This window comes from Exophiala dermatitidis, assembly GCF_000230625.1.
Source record: "Exophiala dermatitidis NIH/UT8656 unplaced genomic scaffold supercont1.6, whole genome shotgun sequence".
Taxonomy (NCBI): Eukaryota; Fungi; Ascomycota; class Eurotiomycetes; order Chaetothyriales; family Herpotrichiellaceae; genus Exophiala; species Exophiala dermatitidis.
The window spans coordinates 2,702,243-2,721,733 of NW_008751651.1; the positions used below are offsets into that span (position 1 = coordinate 2,702,243).

Below are 19,491 nucleotides of genomic sequence, written 5' to 3' on the forward strand. Positions count from 1 at the left end.
CTAGTTGGGCAACCAGCTTTATTGGCTGATGAATTGCTACAACATGATACAACATTGTCGGCAACAAACTTTTATTGCTGATGAATTGCTTCAACATAATCCACATTGTCAGCAACCAGCTTTTATTGGCTGATGAATTGCGACAACATGATCAATATTGTCAGAACAGAATTGCACCATATGTGCCCAGTTGAGCAACCAGCTTTCATTGGCTAATGAATTGCTACAACATGAAGCTGAGCAACCAGTTTTCCTCGCTGATGAATTGCTCCATGATACAACATTGTCAGAACAGAATTGCATACGTCATCAGAAGTTACGACAGCACGAGCAAACCAGCAACAATCCTTTCGTTTGCCCTCCCCATATTTTCGTCGACCTGTTCATGGGTTGAAATTCCACTCCTTACCAGCCTGAAGATGCGCGGACCGAATTCTATCATGTCGAGCTCTTGTGTGCCTCCATGATTGTTTTTTATTCTTTGGTTACGCCGAAAATCGGTTATTATCGACCCATGTCGAGCTTTCATGTGCTCCATGGTTGATGTTGCCGATGTTCTCAGGCCAAAACAGAAGTGTGTCAACTCTTCTCTACCATGTCGAGCTCAAGTTTGTCTCCATGATAGATATCTTCCCCGAGAAGATCTTAGCACATCCTTCCGCAGCATACACTTTTCAGTCTACAACTATCGAATGCCGGCGTGCTTCCCAGGTCAATGACCGACATTTTCTTAAGGTGTACATGTTACAACTCCTACCAGTGTTGAGCTCTTGTGTGTCTCCTGGTTTTGTTGAGTTGTCATATTGTTTCCACCTATCAAGACAATTGGTTTGAGCCCTTGTGTGTCTCACCTTTATCTACGGTCTTCGGTTCTCTTATAGGTGGCTATCAGCAGTTTGACTTGTGGATGGTATTTCAGAAAATCAGGGCAGGGACTCAATCTTTGTTCAACAAGACGAAACAAGACGAAACACGACTGTCAGCGATTGAGTGCTTGTCGTCATGTCGAGCGCTCTCCCCATTGTGCTTTTTAATTCGAGCGACGGAGCAGGTGTATGAACTGGGGGTACGGACGGAGTTTGCTTTCATGAATGAACCACCGAGCTTGCGGAAGCACTCGAGCTTATGGGGTGGTAACAGCAATGAGACTTTTTGCCAGATGGCGGACTTTAAGTGACCATGAAGGGACGCGTCACTTCTGAAAGCGAAAGGAAAGAACCCAAAGTAGGTTCAAGCTCACCTCTGCGCAAAGCAGACCAGGAGCATTGTAATGCAAATGAAATTCATAAACAACTGTCTTGTATTCTATCGTGTCTCGCTGTCGTTGATCAATATGCCATTCCCAGAAGCGGCCTATTGCAGCTGTAAGATAAGCCAAGGCAAGGTTTGAGATACCCTGAGTCTTAACTGCAGATCAACCATCATTGCGCCGTTGATGTTGATGCTACTATTGTTTGCCATCACCACCACCGTGTTTACCATCATCATCGACAAATCCAATCTCGATCAAACTCATCGTACTCCCCACCGGCGTCCGAATATTCAAAATCGCCAGCCTTTTGTTTTTACGCTGTTGTTGTTCCGCCACCTCGCCAGCCTTCCCAATCAAATCCTCCCACTCCCCCCGATCCCTCTCCTTCGCGTTGGTCAACATCATCATCTGCAAATCCGTCGTTCTCATCATCCGTTCCACGGGATCGGGAACCATCCCTGGGGTATCAGGCATGACTTGATCCATTATGACGATTTTGGAGTCCGGGCCCATGGCGGGCACGATAGCTCGTAAAATTTTCAGGGCCCATGGGTCGCTGTAGTCGTGCAGGATCATGCGGAGAAAGTAGATGGCGGCAGAGTGGATGGGTTGCGGGAGGTAGAAGTTGTGCGGCATGAATGAGATTCGAGGCCGCGAAGCGGACTCGGATTGAGATAGCGATAGCGATTCGGACTCGGACTTGTACTCGGCTTCGCCTCGTAATAAGTCTTCCGGAAGCACACTCGTTTCAGGATTCGTGGCCCGCGCAATAATCTTCGGCAAGTCCTGTACAATGACACGCACAGACGGATGTGTTGCGCGTGCGATTGCCACGGCGGTGTGGCCGACGTTACCGGCGACGTCGACGACGACACTGTTTGGCGGCAGAGATGACCAGGGGAAACCGGCGGTGACGTGAGAGTTTGACATTATGGGGTTGGTGGACATGTAGGTCATGAGGTTGCTGAAGCGGGTGCGGCGGAGTTGGGATTGGCTTTGTGTCTGGCTTGAGTCTTGGGTGATTTTTGTAGCGGGAGAAGGGGACGAAGAGTTGGCTGTCTTTTCGGTTTTGGTGATTTGCTCGTCATTGTCGCGAGTAGGCGCATCAGTTTCAGTTTCTCTGGACTCGGTTTCTTCTCGCGGTTCGAGTTTGGCATCTTTCGCAGCGCCTTCAAGTTCTGGACCTTCCGTCTCATAATACTCATACATAGGCAAATCAGTCTCATAGAACAAATTCAACGCAGCGCGATTCGGCTCAGGACGTCCATGGCCCCATTTCTCCAGCGCCTCAATCTGTCTCGCGACCGCGGGGAACGTGTCCTCGGCGATGAACGAGTTGAATGCCCTTACACCCCAATGCGAGAATAACTTTGACGAGGCCGTGTGGGATACCATTCCGGGGTATGGTTCGCGAAACACCCGGATCGCCATCAGCTGGCGCAGCATCTGGCGCAGCTGGCTGGGGTCAAGTCCCAGTTTTGTTGCGATGTCGATGTAGCTGATGCTAGTGTTGGGTTCTGTCGGCACCGCCGACGCCACGTTGTAGTGAGAGACATAGCGGAACGCGTTGAGGTCATGTGCCTAATTCCCAATTTCCGCCGTTCAACGTCCGGTGGACCTTTGATCCCCAGCCCGTTATCTCGTCTTGTCTCGAGCATGGTGTCAATCACGGCAAATCAACCGTATCCATGTCCTTATCCTTTGAGGGGATATAGGTAGGAATGGCTGCGGTGATTGAGCGACTGGATGCGTGAGAACGAACGAGCTCGGGCTGGGGGGAGGTCCCGGACGCTGGATGGCGGTCCATAGTTAGTTTGCAATTTGTTTTCTTTGAGTATGGCATGGCATGGCATGGCATGGAAAATGGAGTTTGAAGTTTAAGAAGGGGTAGAATGACGATTGAGCATGGTTCAAGATGGGCCTTCCGTCCCTGCCCTTAGTTGGATGTAGCGACGAGGGGCCAGTTGTGGACACTTTTGAGTAAGACAAAAACGTATCCCGCTCAGGTATTTATCCCTGATTGGCATGCACCATGCAGAAGAGTAAGAAGATAACAACGGTGCATTGCAAGTACAAGAACCCGGCTGTAAACGAGCCGTGAATGACTAGCAGACACGTCTGCTCCGAGGTTGAGAAAACAAGGGGAAGAAACAAACAAGACTGCAGCGGGCAGCCTAACATACACAATGATAAGCATGCCACGTCAAGATCTCATCCGGTCCCGAAGCCAACTGGTACAACCGCATCGCAGCGGCACGGAGATCAAGGCGGGCATGTTGGATCTCAGGCGTCGCGGCCGGGAAGAACGCAGGGCCCTCGGGGTCAAAAGTCATGGCCGGGTGGTTGTTGGCCGCGAAGTATTCCTTGATCTGCCGTGCTGTCGCGAGACATGTCTCTGCCAGGGCCACGAGGTCTTCTTCCCTGGGATCGAGCATGGTGGTGTGGCAGTTTGTCAGGTTGTATGTCTGTCGTCGTGGGTTCAGTTCAGCCTCGTCCTTTGACGCGGATATGGATCTTTGCTCTTGAAATCGAACCGAGACAGGATGGATGATCAACGAGCTGGTAGATAGAGTGACACAACACGATGCTAGTGAAGCACATGCAGAAACAGTGATGCAAAACCAACAACAACGTGGTCCAACTGATACAGTATCAGTCAACGGGAAAACAACAAGGTGGCAGCGTATCTAGGTGCTGGAATCTCGGATCGGGCCTAACCGACCCATAACGACGAGTACCATGTAGTACTAGTAGTGACATTCCACGACTGCTGGCTTGCATAAGACTTGACGAAGCTGCATAAGTATCCAGTTAGTGTGAGGCCAGTCCGTACCAGGTAATTTGACAGCTCAGCGGTGAAGTTAGTATGCAGAATCGCGATGCAAGACCGAAGGGAGGCAATCTCCTCGGCCGCAGACAACTCCACCATCGATTGGGCTCCATGGAAGATAAGATGCGTGCGAGTTTCCGTTCTTTAACCGTTGGTGCCGGTGTTGAGGAGGGAAAGGATGGTAGAGCCACGGTCGGTGGTGGTGAGCAGCAGTGTCATGTACCCAGCTAAATATTCGGAGCGGAGAATATATACAAAAGTTCTAACCTAGACATAGGTCCAGAGATACAGGGTATCTATCTGACACTGTCTCCTCGCTGACTCTTCGACCACGATCACATAGACGACGAGATCATCTTTCGCTTTAAATCGGACTGGAACTTAATTTTACTTTTATTTCTGGTTGTTTGAGCATATGCCGAAATAGTATTATAGGCCGTATCAAGTAGTTCATCTGCCATGCTCTCGCGAATCTACGAGACACAGGCGTGGGAACCATGATATGGACTGTCTGAGCCAGAACCAAGCGCATCTAAGCAGCTTTAAACCCTTGCTTCCACACGCCGACAATGCCCTCGCCCTCCCATAGATCTTGCAGTCTCTCCGTGACATTGCCTTTGACAAGGACCAGGTCGGCTCGCTTACCTTCGGCAACGACTCCACGATCATGGAATCCAAATCGCTTTGCAGTTACCGCCGTTGCCGAACGCAATGCCTCTGGAACACTCATGCCACATCGCTCAGTGTACAACTCCAGCTCCATCCACAGACTTGGGCCGATGGCGGTGCCTCTCAGACCCGCGACTGCATCTGTGCCCGCCACAACATCGATTCCCGCCCGTCTGAGTTGCTTCACCGATTGCACGGCATAGTCGAACTTGGCCGAGGGATCTTTCATGCCTTCAAACTTGACCATGTTCTGCAGCGTAAAGTCATTCACAACCTTCTTGCGCCTGGCAATCTCGGCAAACTTCTCTCTCACATCCTGCAGCTCCCCGGTCAAACTAGCCAAAACCGTCAGTGTCGGAATCACAAATGCCCCCGTCTGCTTGTATAGGTCGATAATGTTCTGCGGAGGAGGCTGGTCGACAAAAGTATGTGTCAGTCCGTCAGCACCCGATTTCAAGACAATCTCGGTCATATCGACGCTCAAGGCGTGGCCCACCACAGGCAGCCCAGCGGCATGCGCGGCCTTGACAACGGCCGTTTGGAGCTCGAGTGTGGCAACTGGAACGCTTCCGGTGGGCAAGGCGAGCGAGCAGCAGTTTTCCTGCATCAGTTTGATATAGTCTGCTCCATTGGTCTTGTGTTCTTCGACAAAGCCGGGCGCATTCTCGACTGTCACGTTAGGCCAACGGGCGACCGAAGCTCTGAGCTTCATTGGATTAGAAACCGTGCCGATAGCTCACAGATCAAATTCCGAAATCGTTGCTCACCTCTTCGGAAGGATCGTGGGCCAGGACAATCGGTTTGGGCCACCCGCCTTCGATGGTAGCCCCCAGAAGAGAAGTCTTCAGATCAGACAGGGCTACCGTCCCGCCACCACTTTTGGCCTTTTCCAGCTCCTCTGCAATCTTCTTCCTCCAATTATTGACGGACCCAAGATCGGAGTGCATATCGCACACAGTGGTAATCCCGCATCTCAGAGGTGATTGTAGAATATCAGACTCGTCTGCGCCCGGTGGCAAGTGAAGGTTATAGACATGACAGTGAGCCTCGATGAGTCCAGGTAGGAGGGTGTGTCCACTGCCGTCAATAACGGTGGCACCGGATGGAAAGTGGTTTTGGGTGGAGTCTGTCGACACAGACGTGATTGTTCCGGTGTTCTGATCTAAAACAACCGTTGCATTGTCATGAGTGGTATAGCCGTCGAAAAGACGAGTGGAGTGGATGACCGTGGGACTCATGCTGGACAGATTGTACCATAAAACAATAGATGATTCCACAAAGCTTTAGAGGCTGTATGATAATGGTCAGTTGGAAACAGCAGCGGCTCACGATAAAGGATATGAGCGTCAGACGAGCAACAGCATCGATCGTCTTCAACCTGGAGCCGTGACAGAGTTGAGTTCACTCTTATTATTGTCTCAACAAACGGCGGAGTTGAGGTTTGGGGGAAGCGGAGTCCGGAGCGAGGTGTGCCTGGCCGCAAGATTGGTTTCCTGTAACACTGTGTCTGCAGCGCGGGGATGCCGGGGAGAAGTAAGAGTGCGGGAGTGACTGAATTTAGTAACTTTACGAACAGCACCTTAGACCTACAGTCACTGCCATCATTGGTGTCCACCAACGAAGCAGTCGTGGTGCATGACATGGCGATAGTTGACGGGAATGTCTGTGCAGTCGCAGTCGTGTAACGTCGAAACCTCAAGTTGTGGACATTGAACGTTGGACCAGTGCACATGATACAAATAGTCAATGGTTACATAATATGCTGTGTCGGATGACTTTCCCCTTGAAGAATCGCAGTGCGACAGTTGGAGCAACTTAAACGCGGTCCACACTTTAGTATCGGTCGATGAAGTCGTCGCAGTCACGGCCCATTATTGATTGCATTCTATCCCCGGCTCATCTGCGTTGAACTTTGGATCTGTGTTTTTCCAACACTCATGCTTTGATTCTGTTACTGTCCTAGATAGATTGCAGACGAGGCAATCCAGTTGACACCCGCATTTCACGCAACGTCCCTCACAAGTCCCTCACAATGGCTTATTCCCCCTCTCCCACCTCGCCAAATCGGTTAGACAACGGTACCTATCTCAATCCTCGTTCTCCCACTCCTCCGGCTCAACCTTTGTCCAAGAGAGACAAGCGAAGAAATCAACATGTTGCCCATCAACAGGAACTCTACAACGAGCTGGCCTCGAACCGAGAACAACACTACCGGGAGCAGCTCATTGCGCTTCAGACCGACATGAGCCTCATATCCCAAGCATATCTGTATGATGCGGAGCCTCTGGAGGACTCGCCGGAAGAGATTGCTAGAATCACAGAATTGGCTGCTTCTGGCACTCCTTATCAGTCGCAAATGTCGTCGCTGGCCGGTAAATGGTACGCCGAGTTTGTTCAAGAGGTCAACGACGCCAAAGAAGCAAAAGAGCTGGCTCTTATACAACTCATGGTAGGCTTGGACCATTTCAGATCTTGTAATTGCATCTAACAGCGCACAGAACAACCACAATGCCCGTCTGGAAAGAGTCAAATACGAATGCGACTATCGACTCCATCTTGCCGCCGAAGAATGCGAACACATGACGTCTACCCTGCGGGAACGGCTTTTCCAAGCCCTGTCCAACAAGAGACAGCGTCTGATGAAAGAAAAAGAACAACTCGACATCGCCGATACCAATGCCCTTCTCCTCCACCCGAGTCAATTCAGTATTACCAATCCTGCAAGTCCCGGCGGGAACCACACCAGTCGCAAAACGCGCTTCACCCGACATCGTGAACAGGAAGATCTGAATGGAGTTGGGGAAGTCATGAACAAACGGAAGCGAAAGCTTGCCGACGACGATGTTGGCTCACCATCACGCAATGGTGTTTCCACTCCTGCCGACCGCGGTCGTGCAACCGTGACCAACCAAACGGCGCCCCTCTACTCCATCCACTCACTTTTCACCGACAAGGAACTCAACTTTCAATCGCATCAAGCCCAGATCGCTGCTCGACACTTCTTCGCAACATCTCGGAAGGAAGGCGAAACCGGCAACACACGCAAGCGAGGTAAAGATGACGATGACAAAGGGAACGGGTCCGATGAATCTGGGTCGGACGAGGATGAGGAGCCTGAAGCACCGGAGATGGATAGATCTGCGAGTCAAAATGTGCACGTTACACGGTCCACTCGAACATTTGGTGGCATCAACGGGCTCAATTCGCTCAGCGATCTTGCAGATAAAGCAGCAACCCGTCCTGCGCTGCCTTATGCCACATTACATACCCACCAAGGAAGACAGGGGACGTTTCTGCCACAACCCAGCAGACTGATGGCGGAAGAATTGGAGGAGGATCTGCTCAAGATTGCTCAAATTGAAACACAGCCCAAGGGCCAGGTCGACAAAAAGGCCATCGACGAAGCTCTCAAGCCCTTGGCCGAACCACGGAGCAACCTGGCTCCAGACTGGCCTGTTTATCTGGACGTGCACCTGGTGGATGTCGATCCGCGGAAGAAGGCAGGACGCGAGCGCTAACACGGATGGTACATTGATTACGGGTAGATGAGGATACGACTGGGAGTTGTTCGGCAGGTATGGCAAGTAGCAAGCGTCAACACAAGAAGGTTTCTCGTTACTTGTTCTGGAAGTATACCGGTGCTCGCTCACGACGAAGCTGGTAGACGTAGCGACGACAATGAGAACGGAATGTGATCCTGGTCGGCGCTGGACGCCGGGTTGAATTCATTGCTAGTTTGTAAGCCTCGCCTGGTGTCCCCTGCATAACCTGCTTTTCTCCTCCACACCGATTGCCTCCAACTCCTCCACCGCCAACCACCAGCGAATTACCATCTCACCACCTGACGATCACCTCCAATCCTTGTGCCTGTATGTTACCTCCCCCGCACTTCCAGGGCTTCACAGCTTCAAAGAGCTTGACTCGGGGCTTGTTGACCACCGGGCTTTGGCCCTGGCCATGCTTTCGTTGCAACTGTGCCTGTGTTGCCCGCCGGGGACGAAGTTGTCGGTGATGGGGCTGTGATGCCGTGTCGGTACAATGTAACCTACGCACCGCTCGCCGGTAGGTGGGATATAAGTCGATGTTCGCCCTGAATTGTTGTTGCCCGTGTACTGGACTGCTCTCATCCTGCGGTGTGCCAGACGTCCGCCGTAAACTGCCCTCGCGATGCGCTGCTCAATCGCTCAAGCTCTAATCGCCTCGACGGCCGTTGTGCCTGTCTTTGGCCAAACCAGCACGAACTCGTCCAGTCCGTCAGGCACTACAGACCCGTTCGCCGTCTATACCATTTCGGCGGAGAATATCACGGCCAAATTCATACCCTACGGTGCTCGCCTCACCTCTCTCCTGGTACCAGACCGTGACGGCCAGTATCAGGACGTGGCGGTGGGATATGACAATGCCACTCAGTACCTGACCGACACCGAGACGAATCACACCTACTTTGGGGCAGTCGTGGGACGCTTTGCCAACCGGATCAAGAATAGCACATTCACCTTGAACGGAAACACATACCATATTCCGGCGAATGAAAACGGTGGAGCCGACACACTGCACGGAGGCACTGTGGGATACGATCAGCGGAACTGGACCGTGGTGACCTCGTCCAACTCCAGCGTCACCTTCAGTCTGCTTGATACAGGCTTCGAGGGATTCCCGGGGACGGTCCTAACCACGGCCACATTCACCGTTGAAAGCTATCCCTCTGGACCACAAGGTCAAATGCGCCCCCGGTTCACGAGCAACATGGTATCTCAAGCCATAGACCAAGAAACCCCGATAATGCTGGCCAACCATATTTATTGGAACTTGAACGGCTTCAAACAAGGAACCATCCTCAACGACACCACAATGTGGATGCCGTATTCTGACCGATACATTGTCGTCGATCCCATTCTGATCCCGACGGGTGAGCTGGGTTCGGTGTCCAACCTCCAAGCCATCAACTTCACTGCACCCAAACTATTTGGGACTTCTGTCGATAATGCCACCGGTGTTTGCGGGCAAGGGTGTACCGGGGTCGACAACGCCTTCATCGTTGACCGACCACCTAACTCCGGCGCCACTTCGTCCAGCTTCCCTGTTCTGTCATTGTGGTCCGAAACCACGGGCATACAGTTGGATGTCTCGACCAACCAGCAAGGCATACAGATATACACCTGCAATGGCCAGAATGGGACTATTCCAGTCAAGCAGAGCCAGCAACAGCGAAACAACGGCACGCAGGGCGCCGCGAAGTTCGTCAACAAGTATGGATGTCTGGCGATCGAGCCTCAAGCATACATTGATGCCGTCAATCATCCGGAATGGGGCGTCAGCGAGTATGTCATCTTTTCGCCCACCACTGGTCCAGCTGTAAACTATGCCACGTATGATTTTTCAACTTTTTGAAGCAGGCCTGGGAAGATCAATTAATATTAGTACCTATAGTATAGGTAAGATAGTCCGTTGCAGTGAACACTAATGTTATGGAGTGAAATAATGCGAAAAGGAGCCCCGATTAGATTAGATCGAGGTGGTAACTGCTGCAGCCAATGATAATTCCGCATCTCCACGTCATGTAAACAAACAAACCAAGCGACCATCAATAATGAGTCTACAGGACAATTGCGATGCTAGTATCAATTAAACAACGTTTCATGGCCTCCTGAGACAGACCATTGCACAAAACCATCTAGCGAGTCTCCATGGCTGATTTATCTGCTTTCAATTCTGGTTATCCTCCTGCATGAAGACCGCAGGTTCTCAGAAGTCCCAACATACCTTGACCGACCAATTTGACAGTCGAGTCGGTCCGTTCATCAATCAGCATGTCGCAAGGGCCCACTACTACTCGAGGGGCATCTTTCAACTACGACGACTTGAGCTCTTCCCCCGATCCTCTCGCATTTGATGATGACAATATTTCGGTTAATGGCAACTTGACCTCCGCAAGTGCGCGCTCACCAACCAAGAAACGCAACCAGAGGAGAGTTTCAAAAACACCCGCCGCGTCGGGAACCATTATTCCATCTTCCCCCTTTCGAGCCGTGGCCGAGCAGAACCTCAGTCCATGGAAAATCAGAGTTACAATTGAGGCGGAAGAAGAAGGAGAAGAAGGTTTCAACATGGAGGCAACAACAACGGCAGGGCGCAGAGTGACCAGAACAATGCAGATACCATTGCGACAAGAGTCGCCGGCCAGCGACAGAGAAGTTGGAACTGCGCGCGGAAGGAGATCGCGATCGCAAGAAAGTCCCAGCAAAACCAAGAGAAGCGGCACGCCAGTGACAAGTCCCAGAAAAGGCGCAGGCGTCAGGAAGCAGAGACAGAGCGTGACGGATCTGAATATACGGCCGCTAGGCGACGACGCGGATGAGGACGACTGGTTACGGCAAAAGAAATCACCGCGCAAGAAGAAGACAACAACCCGAGCTCGGAAGAGTATCTCTGGCGCTGAGGTAGCGACGCAAACGTCCTCTTCTTCCTCACAAACAGGAAGTCTTGACTTTCAAATCCACGCCGAAAGCAATGAAAGTGCCTCTCACCAAGGTCGAGAGAATACAGATAGTGTGTCACCTGAACTCCGCGATATTGACTTGAACAAAGTCTCAGTTCGGGCTCGAGCACTGTCAACAAGATCGACAGCAGACGGTGAGAACCACGATCCGCAGAACAGCGGTGATCAACTGGATGTTCCTACAATGCGAAAGGGAAAGGGGTTGGACCTGCGAAAAGTATCCGTTAACAGCGCGAAGAGCTATCCTACTCCCTCCCCGACCTCGTCCTACCGTGGAGATTCCGACGACATCGGCGGAAATCCAGTTGATGATGATGAGGCGAGTAGCCACGATCAAGATCCTCATAATGAAGGCTTCGACACCATTCTAGAGAGCGAGGGGTTCACGATGATCGACTTGGATACCCTTCCATCTGCGAAACAATATGGTTTCAGCAGTCCCGCAGTAGTAGAGGGCAATCATCAATCGAATGGCGCTCCAGAATCATCCACGGCCGCGGCCAATGCTTCAAATCAAGAACTTGAACAACATCCATCCCAACCGGAGGAGGCGATATCGTATCCCGCTTTGAATGCCGACGAGAGCGACCTATCCAGTACTGTTCCCTCGTCGCCGCCGTCAGCCGCGGCAGCACATGTGCAAGAGAAAAGTATCCTACGAGTGCAATCGGATATCGCTCGCAAAGTTACACCACAACCATACTCATCTCCTAAGCTTCCTTCTCCACCTAGACAAGATGCTCGAGGAGTTCCGCACCATCGACATCGTGGCTCCGTCTCTGCTCTCGCTGCGGGGATTGCATTACAGGGAGTGGTGACACCGAAACATAAACATTCCGACAGCGCCAGCGCGGTCACTGTGCAAGACAAACAGAGTTGTTCGTCATCGTCCCGTGAATCCCAGCAAAAGGATGAGCATGGTTTATTCCAAGGTTTTGACTGTGGCACACAGCGCGAATTGCGAGCAGGCCTTCGATTCGGCGAGGAACTTGCCAGACGTCAATCTCAATTTCATTCCCCAGCTGCCAGTGGACCAGAGACAGAGACAGCTTCTTCTACCCATGTCTCGAAGCAGGAGGAACGACATAAAATAGTGGGCTTGGGAATCAGCAAGTCTGAATATTCATCACATACCAATAATGGCAACCCCAGCCATAATCAGGCCACAGCAACTCAAGTCTGGCGAGGCGAGAATTTGGTCCAACGGACTCCTCCTGTCCATGTCGTACCGGCTGGTAAACCGACCGAAACAAAACAGTCGCAGGCACAGTCACCTCCGCGCACTCCGCAAAATCAAGAATCAAGCTACATCGACCCCCCCAGATACCCGGATACCCAGGATCGGGAACGTGAACGTGAGTATCAGTTGGAGAGAGACGCGATAATAAGAGAGATCGAAAACGCGAGTGCAAGTCAGGTCATTGTGATTGACAGTGATAGTGATGAAGAAGAAGAAGGGGCAAATGCCCAGAGATCTGGATCCGACGCGAATGTTCCTGTTGATGAGAATGCAAATTCTTACCATGAAGATGATGACGACGAGGATATCTGGCTTGCGGAAGCAAAGCACTCGTCTAGTCCAGGGCCGGAAGCGGAATTGCATCGACCAAGTGAAAGCGAGATTTTGGCTACGTCGAAGCAGGATGAGGTTAAGGTATCCCGACAGGCCAAAGAAGTTGTCAAGCGGCCACGTCGAAGTCTGATCCCAAGTCCTTGGAAGCGAGGAGACGACATTGAGAATCCACATGAGAACAATAACAGCACCTTTCTATCGACAGCAACAGAGGACATGAGTGGGCTACTGTTCTATAAGGGCGGGGAAAATAATGGTCTTTTCGGTGCCGGGGAGATTAAACGACTTCAACAACAGCGTCAACGACGGGGTAGTGGCAAATTCGACATTGATCTCATGGCCGGGACACCGAAGAAGGAAGCACATGCTGTTGTCAAAGAGCCTCGCTTTCGCAGTGACAGAAGACATGTGGATGTGGCAGCACAAGTCGACCGTACTGACGAAAGTCAATCGTCAGAAAGCGATGGGTCCGAAGCCGGTCAGCATGTTGGCGACGAAGAGACCTTGGATGAAGTGGGAGTAGACTCGGAAACTCAACCAGAGGCAGAGGAAGAAGCAGAAGCAGAGGCGGAAGAAGAAGAGCCTTCGTCCTCCGTTTCTTTGGTTTCTTCGCCTTCAGCAGCACCGCTGGTCAAGAAAATCCCCGTCATATTCAACGACTCGTCACTCTCAGTATCTCCCGGTGGTGATAACGACGGCAACGGTAAAAGTAACAGTCTCCAGCAGCGACAACGGCAACGGCCATCTTCCAGCCAACGCGTCGACAGTCAATCCCTCTCTCCTCCGGACAAGAACACAACCACGAGCACAAACACATACTCATATCCATCTCCTCAAAGACCAGCTACGCCCCGATCAGCGCTAAAAGGGTCCCGTCAAAGCTTCGCAGCCGAGTGTCGTGAGCGCGAAGCAGGAAATCATACACCCACCCTCGTGCCGTCGCGTCGGGTCGTCTTTAGTGAGAGATCCCGCGGGGTGGATGTGGATGGGTTGGAGAGCAGTTTTAGTATGAAGTCTTCTTCTTCGAGGACCGATGGGTCTGGACTGGTGTTCCAGGCGGAAGAGCAGCACTCGGAGTCGCAATTGTTGAGTTTTGTTTCGACTTCGTCTGGCAATAGTACTACGGCTGGGGAGTTGGATGGGCAGTTGAATGGGGAGTTGCGGGTGCAAGTGCAAATGCAAGGGGAAGCTCAGGCACCGTTGCAGACTCAAAATGGACGTGGAAGTCTGGACAACGATAAGTTGCATTGCCTGGATGACATGGGAAGGAAGAAGAGTGAATCTCAAGGTGTTTCTGCGGCGGCTTCGGTCTCTGAGTCTGATGAGTTAAAGTCTGCTTTTATAAGCAAGAAAGGTTGGACCAGTTGGCTCTGGAAAGGTAAAGAACATGACCCGGCGTCAGAAAGAGCAACGGCAACAGCAACAGCAACAGGAACTTTACAGTCCGGTCGGACATCGAGTTTTGGTACTGCACGTCACGACGAAAGAGCGTACTATGCATATGAGAACGAAGATGACGACGGTGAGGACGACGAAAACGATGAAAGCCAGGACTCAAGGTCTGGGTCGTCTGGATGGCAGAAAACGAAATCCTCCATTGCGTCGTCCTCGTTGTCATCCACCACCTCTTTGAAGCAGCATGCGCAAGCAAATGCAGCGAATGCATCGAAGCGAGCACTGCCAGCAGAGACTCGGACAGCCGAAGCAACGACCAAGTCGAGACAATCAAAAACACAATCGCGACAACTTGACCAGACCAAGTACGAATATCAATCACAACCACACTCTTACTCACAATCTCACCGTCAGCATCAGCACCAGCGTGAACGTGAGCGTGAGCATCAGCATGACCATCAGCATCAGCGTCAGAACCAACATCAACCTCAACGTCCAGATGTTGAGGAAGTCATCAACAATACCTCAACAACAACTCGATCTACCAGCAGAGGATCAGGATCCAATCTCAATCTACCCTCCTACCTCCTCCCACCATCCTATCCATCCGACCCGCACCGATCCCCATCTACTCCTTTGAGTCTCAGCGGTGAATTCACAAACTCCCATTTCCGCACTCTACACATCATCTACCGCAAGTCTCTGCGTCCCAAGTTTCATGCGCCGGCTGTGCAAGATATTCGTCCGGAGATTATGGCCTTGTTGGGTACGGAGATGGAGGTTGATGAGACGGACTATCTCCCCAACGGTGGTGCGAGCACGAGTGTGCTCTCCGAAAAAAGTACCCTGGACGAAGTATTCGTTTGGAAAATCGGCGAGGTCGAATGTGCCGTTTTGGAACGGTTCATGCAAGAGTGTGAGTTTAGTCAGGGGATTTGGAAGGGGAGACCAAGAAGACTCGGTGATGATGATGAGAAATATGGTTCTCGCTGGGGTTGGAGTGTTGATCAGCTTGCGACTTGGTTGTGTCGCATTGTGGTTGGGGAGGTGGTTCGAGATGAGGAGAGGAAAGCAAGGGAGAATGCGAAACGAAAGTGATTGCGAGAGTCAGGCCTTGAACTTCTGGTACTCTCAGGCGGTGGCTGTTCTTTGTTTGTTAACGTACCTAGGTAGATACTTGTCAGTGTTGCATCGGCCTTGCATTCAGCGCGGCGTCTGCAGGTTTTGGTGGTGTTGGAGAGTTTTATTTGTTATTAGTTCATGGATGGTCGAGTTTCTGCTCCATGGAACTGGCGGGTGGGAGTTGAGATGCGGATTGGTATTATTATTTTTTATCATTGCACATCAATCCAAGATCGATACAACTCCCAGTGGGTCTTATCTTATTTCCCGCGGCATCAGTCAACGATTGAAGACAAGGAATTCTCACTTCGTCTACAGGGCAGACAGGTGCATATGATGCCTCTTGAGCCGAACATGAAAGATAAAGTGCTAAGAATGAGATAAATGATTCTCGACTAAAAATTGCGTAGCAAGGGATATATAAACGCAAGCAGTCATGTGGTTACCAGCGCAGTAGGTGGTTGGTTTGCGATCCTCTTTGTCTTGCTGTTCCTTTCCTTTTCCTGTTGCTGTTGCAGTGGTGCGCTTGTTGCTCTAGTACAAGTCATTGACCATATATCCCGGACGTCTGTCTGCCCACTGCATGACATGGACATTATGATATTGTCTCCGCCTCACTGCAGGCCCGCCTTATGGGCTCGGAGTACTGCACTGGCAGATCGTTGATGTTCCAATCAAGCGTGTCAACTGACCAACATTCAGGTTCCAGACTAAAAGTCCGAACCAATTCGGATCGCAGTCATTCCTGCTGTGGGGGAATACTCCACGTTGTTGCTGCTGCTGCTGCTGCTTTCAATGCCAAGTATTTGTTGCAGTGGTAAATGGTGCCCTTGCCAAAAGGTCGTGCAGGATTTGGTTACATCCATCAAAAATATCGTCTCAAAACATGTAGTGGTGATCAACCTTTCTCGCACCAATATGGTCTGATTGCTGCCACAGAAATCGGAGCTCGGTCATACGGTTGCTCGGTAGGTGAAAATACCACTCCTGCATGTGCCGATTGCCTTCCACCCTTGGAAAGATGTCAGCCGCCGACATCGCTTGCTTCGAACGCAGATAGACCCAAGCGTCTATCATAACAAACTCGAACTCGATCAATCGTTGCTCGTATTCATGAAATTTGATTGCAGCCCAAAAGTTCCTCCAGCCTTTCATAGCCCACAAGCTGCAGTCAAGATATTCTGAGGTGGCCCAACCGTCTGATATCCTTCCCCAGCTGCACCCTCAATGACTTGGCTGTACCCAGCATTGCCGGTAAACTTGCAAGGCCCGTAGCCTACCACGACGCCAATCTTGTCAATGGTAATGTCGTTACAGTCCCCAATGGCGTAGGCAGGCACTCCGAGACATTCAATGGTTCCCAAATCATAAGTTGTGCCGTCGGCAGGAACCCACATGCCATAGGTTTGAGATCCGCCAATCATGACCACGTTGGTCGGCCAATCACCCGAAGAAGAGAAGTCGGTGTCGCTGACGGGTGAGCGCACCTTGATCATTTTCGGGTTAAGTGATTTGCGAACAACTTGAACCGGGCTAGCCGAGGTGAGGCTAAGAAATGCCAGCCAAAAAAGGAGTAAAGTGATGCGGTACATATTGAGATGTGTTGAAGGTAAAGAAATCTGGATGCCAATGGCAAGACAGAGAACTTCCGACCGCTTCGTGAACTCTTTATACACAGCAGCAGAGTGCTTCGGGTTGCTCTTGGGTTGCCTAGGTTCTGCGCTCGAGTCCTTGCCTCAGACCGGTCCTGTCTCGGGTGAACTGGTAAGAGGACAGACCCCTGAACTCCCAGTAAAAGTGACCGAAACTGCTGGATCAATTCACAGATAGGGAGTGAATCCTGTGTGAACCAACTGAAATCGTAGCAGAAACTGTGGAGGTTGCCGCCGCTGTGTGACAAATTTCCCGTTCCCGTTGGCTGAGGAGAAGGAAGGTGCGTGTTAACGAATGACAGGTCAAGAAAGATTCAAGGCCGATTCAGCTGGTCAATTTGAGTCTGGACCATTCGGGAGTGAGTGCAATGCATTTGATGACCTGGGATCCTGGGTAATGAACGTGAGGGATGGAAGAGTTCATAGCAGGTAGGTTGGAGGCGAAGTGATAGCAGTAGTAATTAGTAGTTGGTCTAGTATTCAAGGCCGCCTTGAGCCAGTGCCATAAAGAGACTAGAAGAATGGTCAGCGAGACGGCTTGGAACATTTCACCACGACCAAGAGTTGTGCCCGTGGTCGGTGGCGTCAACTCGACCAACGGGAGGAGTGCGGCACTGGTTCTTTGAGAGCTCCAGGACCCTAAGACCGGGATGGCTTGACTTGGCCGTGCGGTTTCCAGAGGATATACCCGCGGACGGCCCTGTAGTTGTACACGATTGATGAGGGCAGCATAGCTAAGGTGTGCTACAGATCGTCACCTAATTGTACAGACTCAGACCGGCAGTCAAGAGTCAAACAACTCGAGCCATCGGTGGCGATTCAACAAACCGTGAAGGGGCGATGTTGGAACGCGACGAACCAGCACCCTGGAGAGGGTGTGCCAGGTAGACATGGCTTATGCCGGCTTGCAGTGTGGTACTAGTAGCACTCTCGTCTGTGAACTTGGATGGAGAGAGAAACTGAAGCCCGAGGGATGCAGTAGAGTGGGTTTCGGCATGGATCACGTCGACAGAAGTTCTCTGATTGATTGTCGGTGTCTGAGCCATGTTTTCCCGCTGTTTCCTGCGTCTTGACAAGATCAACCTTCAAGGCTTGTAGGGACGGCGGCAACCACTTCGAAGCTGCGAACAAGGCGAGTGTGGCGTGTCGGATGCAACCGATTTGCTTTTGGACTTCGTATCCTTGCAGGAGTGTGAGCATGGGGCCTTGTCAACGGCTCCTGATGGGTTCGCTGGTGTCTCTGGAGCCTGGCGCGGTGGATAGTGGCGCTGAGGCGTGCAGCTGCCAGCAGGAAGCTGAGCTTGGCCCCGAAACTCGGGGCTATCCAGAGTTCGGTATTCAGCGCCGCATCTCACGCTTCACCTCACACTGCAACCAGAGAGACGCTTAAAGTTAATTGAGTGAAGCTAGTTGATAGCTTAATGCGAACATAATCAAACGAGTCAATAATAACTCATTAAGCAGGTTAAGTAAAGTGAGATTATAACTTAAGCTGATCAAATAAGGTGAGTTAATAATTTATTCCGATTAAGTGAAGTGAGTTATATAGACCCACTGTCAGGCCATGTTATATTTTAAAAATTCTAAAATTTTCCTATAAAACTAATGCCGGTTTAAAGGCGAGGTTCTAGCGTATAGTATATGAGATGAGATCTACAGTGGATATAACTTATTTACTAAAGAAGAACTGAAAAAATGGCCCAAAAAAATCGTAGATTAGAGATATTAATTTAAAAAACTTTAAAAGCCTAAAATTCCGAGATTTTAAAGCTTATAGTATTTTAATTTAATATTTAAAATAGAACTATATTTACTAACGAGTATTATACTATTAGAGAGCCGCTCTTATATATATCGATAATCGCGATTCGCCTTTAAATCTACCGTCTAAAAGTTTACTTCTAGTCTATTACGGATCGACTCGGAAGAGTAGAAACTTAAAAAATAATAAGTCTATAAAGACTAACTAGATTCTAAGGTCGATAGTTTTAATATTATCTATATAATAGTAGTAGATATATTTCTATTATATAGCCGTCTATTTACGCTCCGTACTAGACTCGATCTTCTCTACCGACTCGGATATACTACTACTAGTACTATCGCTATTAACTACTTATCGAGCCTCTAATTATCGAAGACTAGTAGTAAATATCTACCTAGCTTCTTTATCTATTTTCTTCTTTATAATCGCCTCTAAGGTAAGTCGCGTACGAAGGTACGTATAGCGGTTTTCGTAGACGACGTTATTAAGGACGACTCGGGTAAGGATAATAGAGAACGAGTCTTCTAGCTAGTCTATCGGATCGAGATCGATAGAAGTAAGTACCGCCTAGTTATAGTTCTATATCTAAAACTAGATATAGTAGAAGAGAATTTAAGCGCGTATAGTCATAATTATTCTAGCTCGCTAGTAGAGTTACGAGAGAGCGGCGTTATAATTAGAGTAGCGAAGAATAAATCGATTATAGACGATTTCGTTAATCTAGTACCTCTATT

At 50.4% G+C, this 19,491-nt stretch overlaps 6 protein-coding genes across 6 annotated transcripts; 3 read left to right on the forward strand and 3 right to left on the reverse strand.

The window, feature by feature from the left end:
- Positions 1 to 1,212: 1,212 nt before the first annotated feature.
- Positions 1,213 to 4,274, reverse strand: HMPREF1120_07788 (uncharacterized protein). Its single transcript, XM_009162019.1, has 2 exons — positions 3,436 to 4,274; positions 1,213 to 2,833 (listed from the first exon to the last, which is right to left on the reverse strand). Exons 1-2 carry the CDS (start codon positions 3,685 to 3,687, stop codon positions 1,448 to 1,450), a joined length of 1,638 nt encoding a protein of 545 aa, XP_009160267.1. The 5' UTR covers positions 3,688 to 4,274; the 3' UTR covers positions 1,213 to 1,447.
- Positions 4,275 to 4,451: 177 nt separating this feature from the next.
- HMPREF1120_07789 (uncharacterized protein) lies at positions 4,452 to 6,449 on the reverse strand. Its single transcript, XM_009162020.1, has 2 exons — positions 5,519 to 6,449; positions 4,452 to 5,457 (listed from the first exon to the last, which is right to left on the reverse strand). Exons 1-2 carry the CDS (start codon positions 5,987 to 5,989, stop codon positions 4,615 to 4,617), a joined length of 1,314 nt encoding a protein of 437 aa, XP_009160268.1. The 5' UTR covers positions 5,990 to 6,449; the 3' UTR covers positions 4,452 to 4,614.
- A 334-nt stretch (positions 6,450 to 6,783) lies between these two features.
- On the forward strand, positions 6,784 to 8,269 carry HMPREF1120_07790 (uncharacterized protein; the record flags this gene model as incomplete). Its single annotated transcript, XM_009162021.1, has 2 exons — positions 6,784 to 7,200; positions 7,250 to 8,269. 2 exons carry the CDS (start codon positions 6,784 to 6,786, stop codon positions 8,267 to 8,269), a joined length of 1,437 nt encoding a protein of 478 aa, XP_009160269.1.
- Positions 8,270 to 8,918: 649 nt separating this feature from the next.
- HMPREF1120_07791 (aldose 1-epimerase) lies at positions 8,919 to 10,142 on the forward strand (the record flags this gene model as incomplete). The annotated part of the gene is made up of 1 exon (XM_009162022.1): positions 8,919 to 10,142. One exon carries the CDS (start codon positions 8,919 to 8,921, stop codon positions 10,140 to 10,142), a length of 1,224 nt encoding a protein of 407 aa, XP_009160270.1.
- A 419-nt stretch (positions 10,143 to 10,561) lies between these two features.
- HMPREF1120_07792 (uncharacterized protein) lies at positions 10,562 to 15,316 on the forward strand (the record flags this gene model as incomplete). The annotated part of the gene is made up of 1 exon (XM_009162023.1): positions 10,562 to 15,316. The coding sequence occupies one exon, from the start codon at positions 10,562 to 10,564 to the stop codon at positions 15,314 to 15,316; it is 4,755 nt and encodes a 1,584-aa protein (XP_009160271.1).
- A 391-nt stretch (positions 15,317 to 15,707) lies between these two features.
- On the reverse strand, positions 15,708 to 18,479 carry HMPREF1120_07793 (uncharacterized protein). Its single transcript, XM_009162024.1, has one exon. It carries the CDS (start codon positions 16,930 to 16,932, stop codon positions 16,492 to 16,494), a length of 441 nt encoding a protein of 146 aa, XP_009160272.1. The 5' UTR covers positions 16,933 to 18,479; the 3' UTR covers positions 15,708 to 16,491.
- Between the last annotated feature and the right edge of the window lie 1,012 nt (positions 18,480 to 19,491).

Excerpts from the sequence above, each read along its gene's own strand:
- HMPREF1120_07788 (XM_009162019.1), bottom strand. The coding sequence starts at position 3,687 with ATGCTCGATCCCAGGGAAGAAGACCTCGTGGCCCTGGCAGAGACATGT. Across the intron at positions 2,834-3,435 it reads CGTGGCATGCTTATCATTGT|GCACATGACCTCAACGCGTT; the intron begins GTATGTTAGGCT and ends ATTGGGAATTAG.
- HMPREF1120_07789 (XM_009162020.1), bottom strand. The coding sequence starts at position 5,989 with ATGAGTCCCACGGTCATCCACTCCACTCGTCTTTTCGACGGCTATACC. Across the intron at positions 5,458-5,518 it reads CCCACGATCCTTCCGAAGAG|CTCAGAGCTTCGGTCGCCCG; the intron begins GTGAGCAACGAT and ends AATCCAATGAAG.
- HMPREF1120_07793 (XM_009162024.1), bottom strand. The coding sequence starts at position 16,932 with ATGTACCGCATCACTTTACTCCTTTTTTGGCTGGCATTTCTTAGCCTC.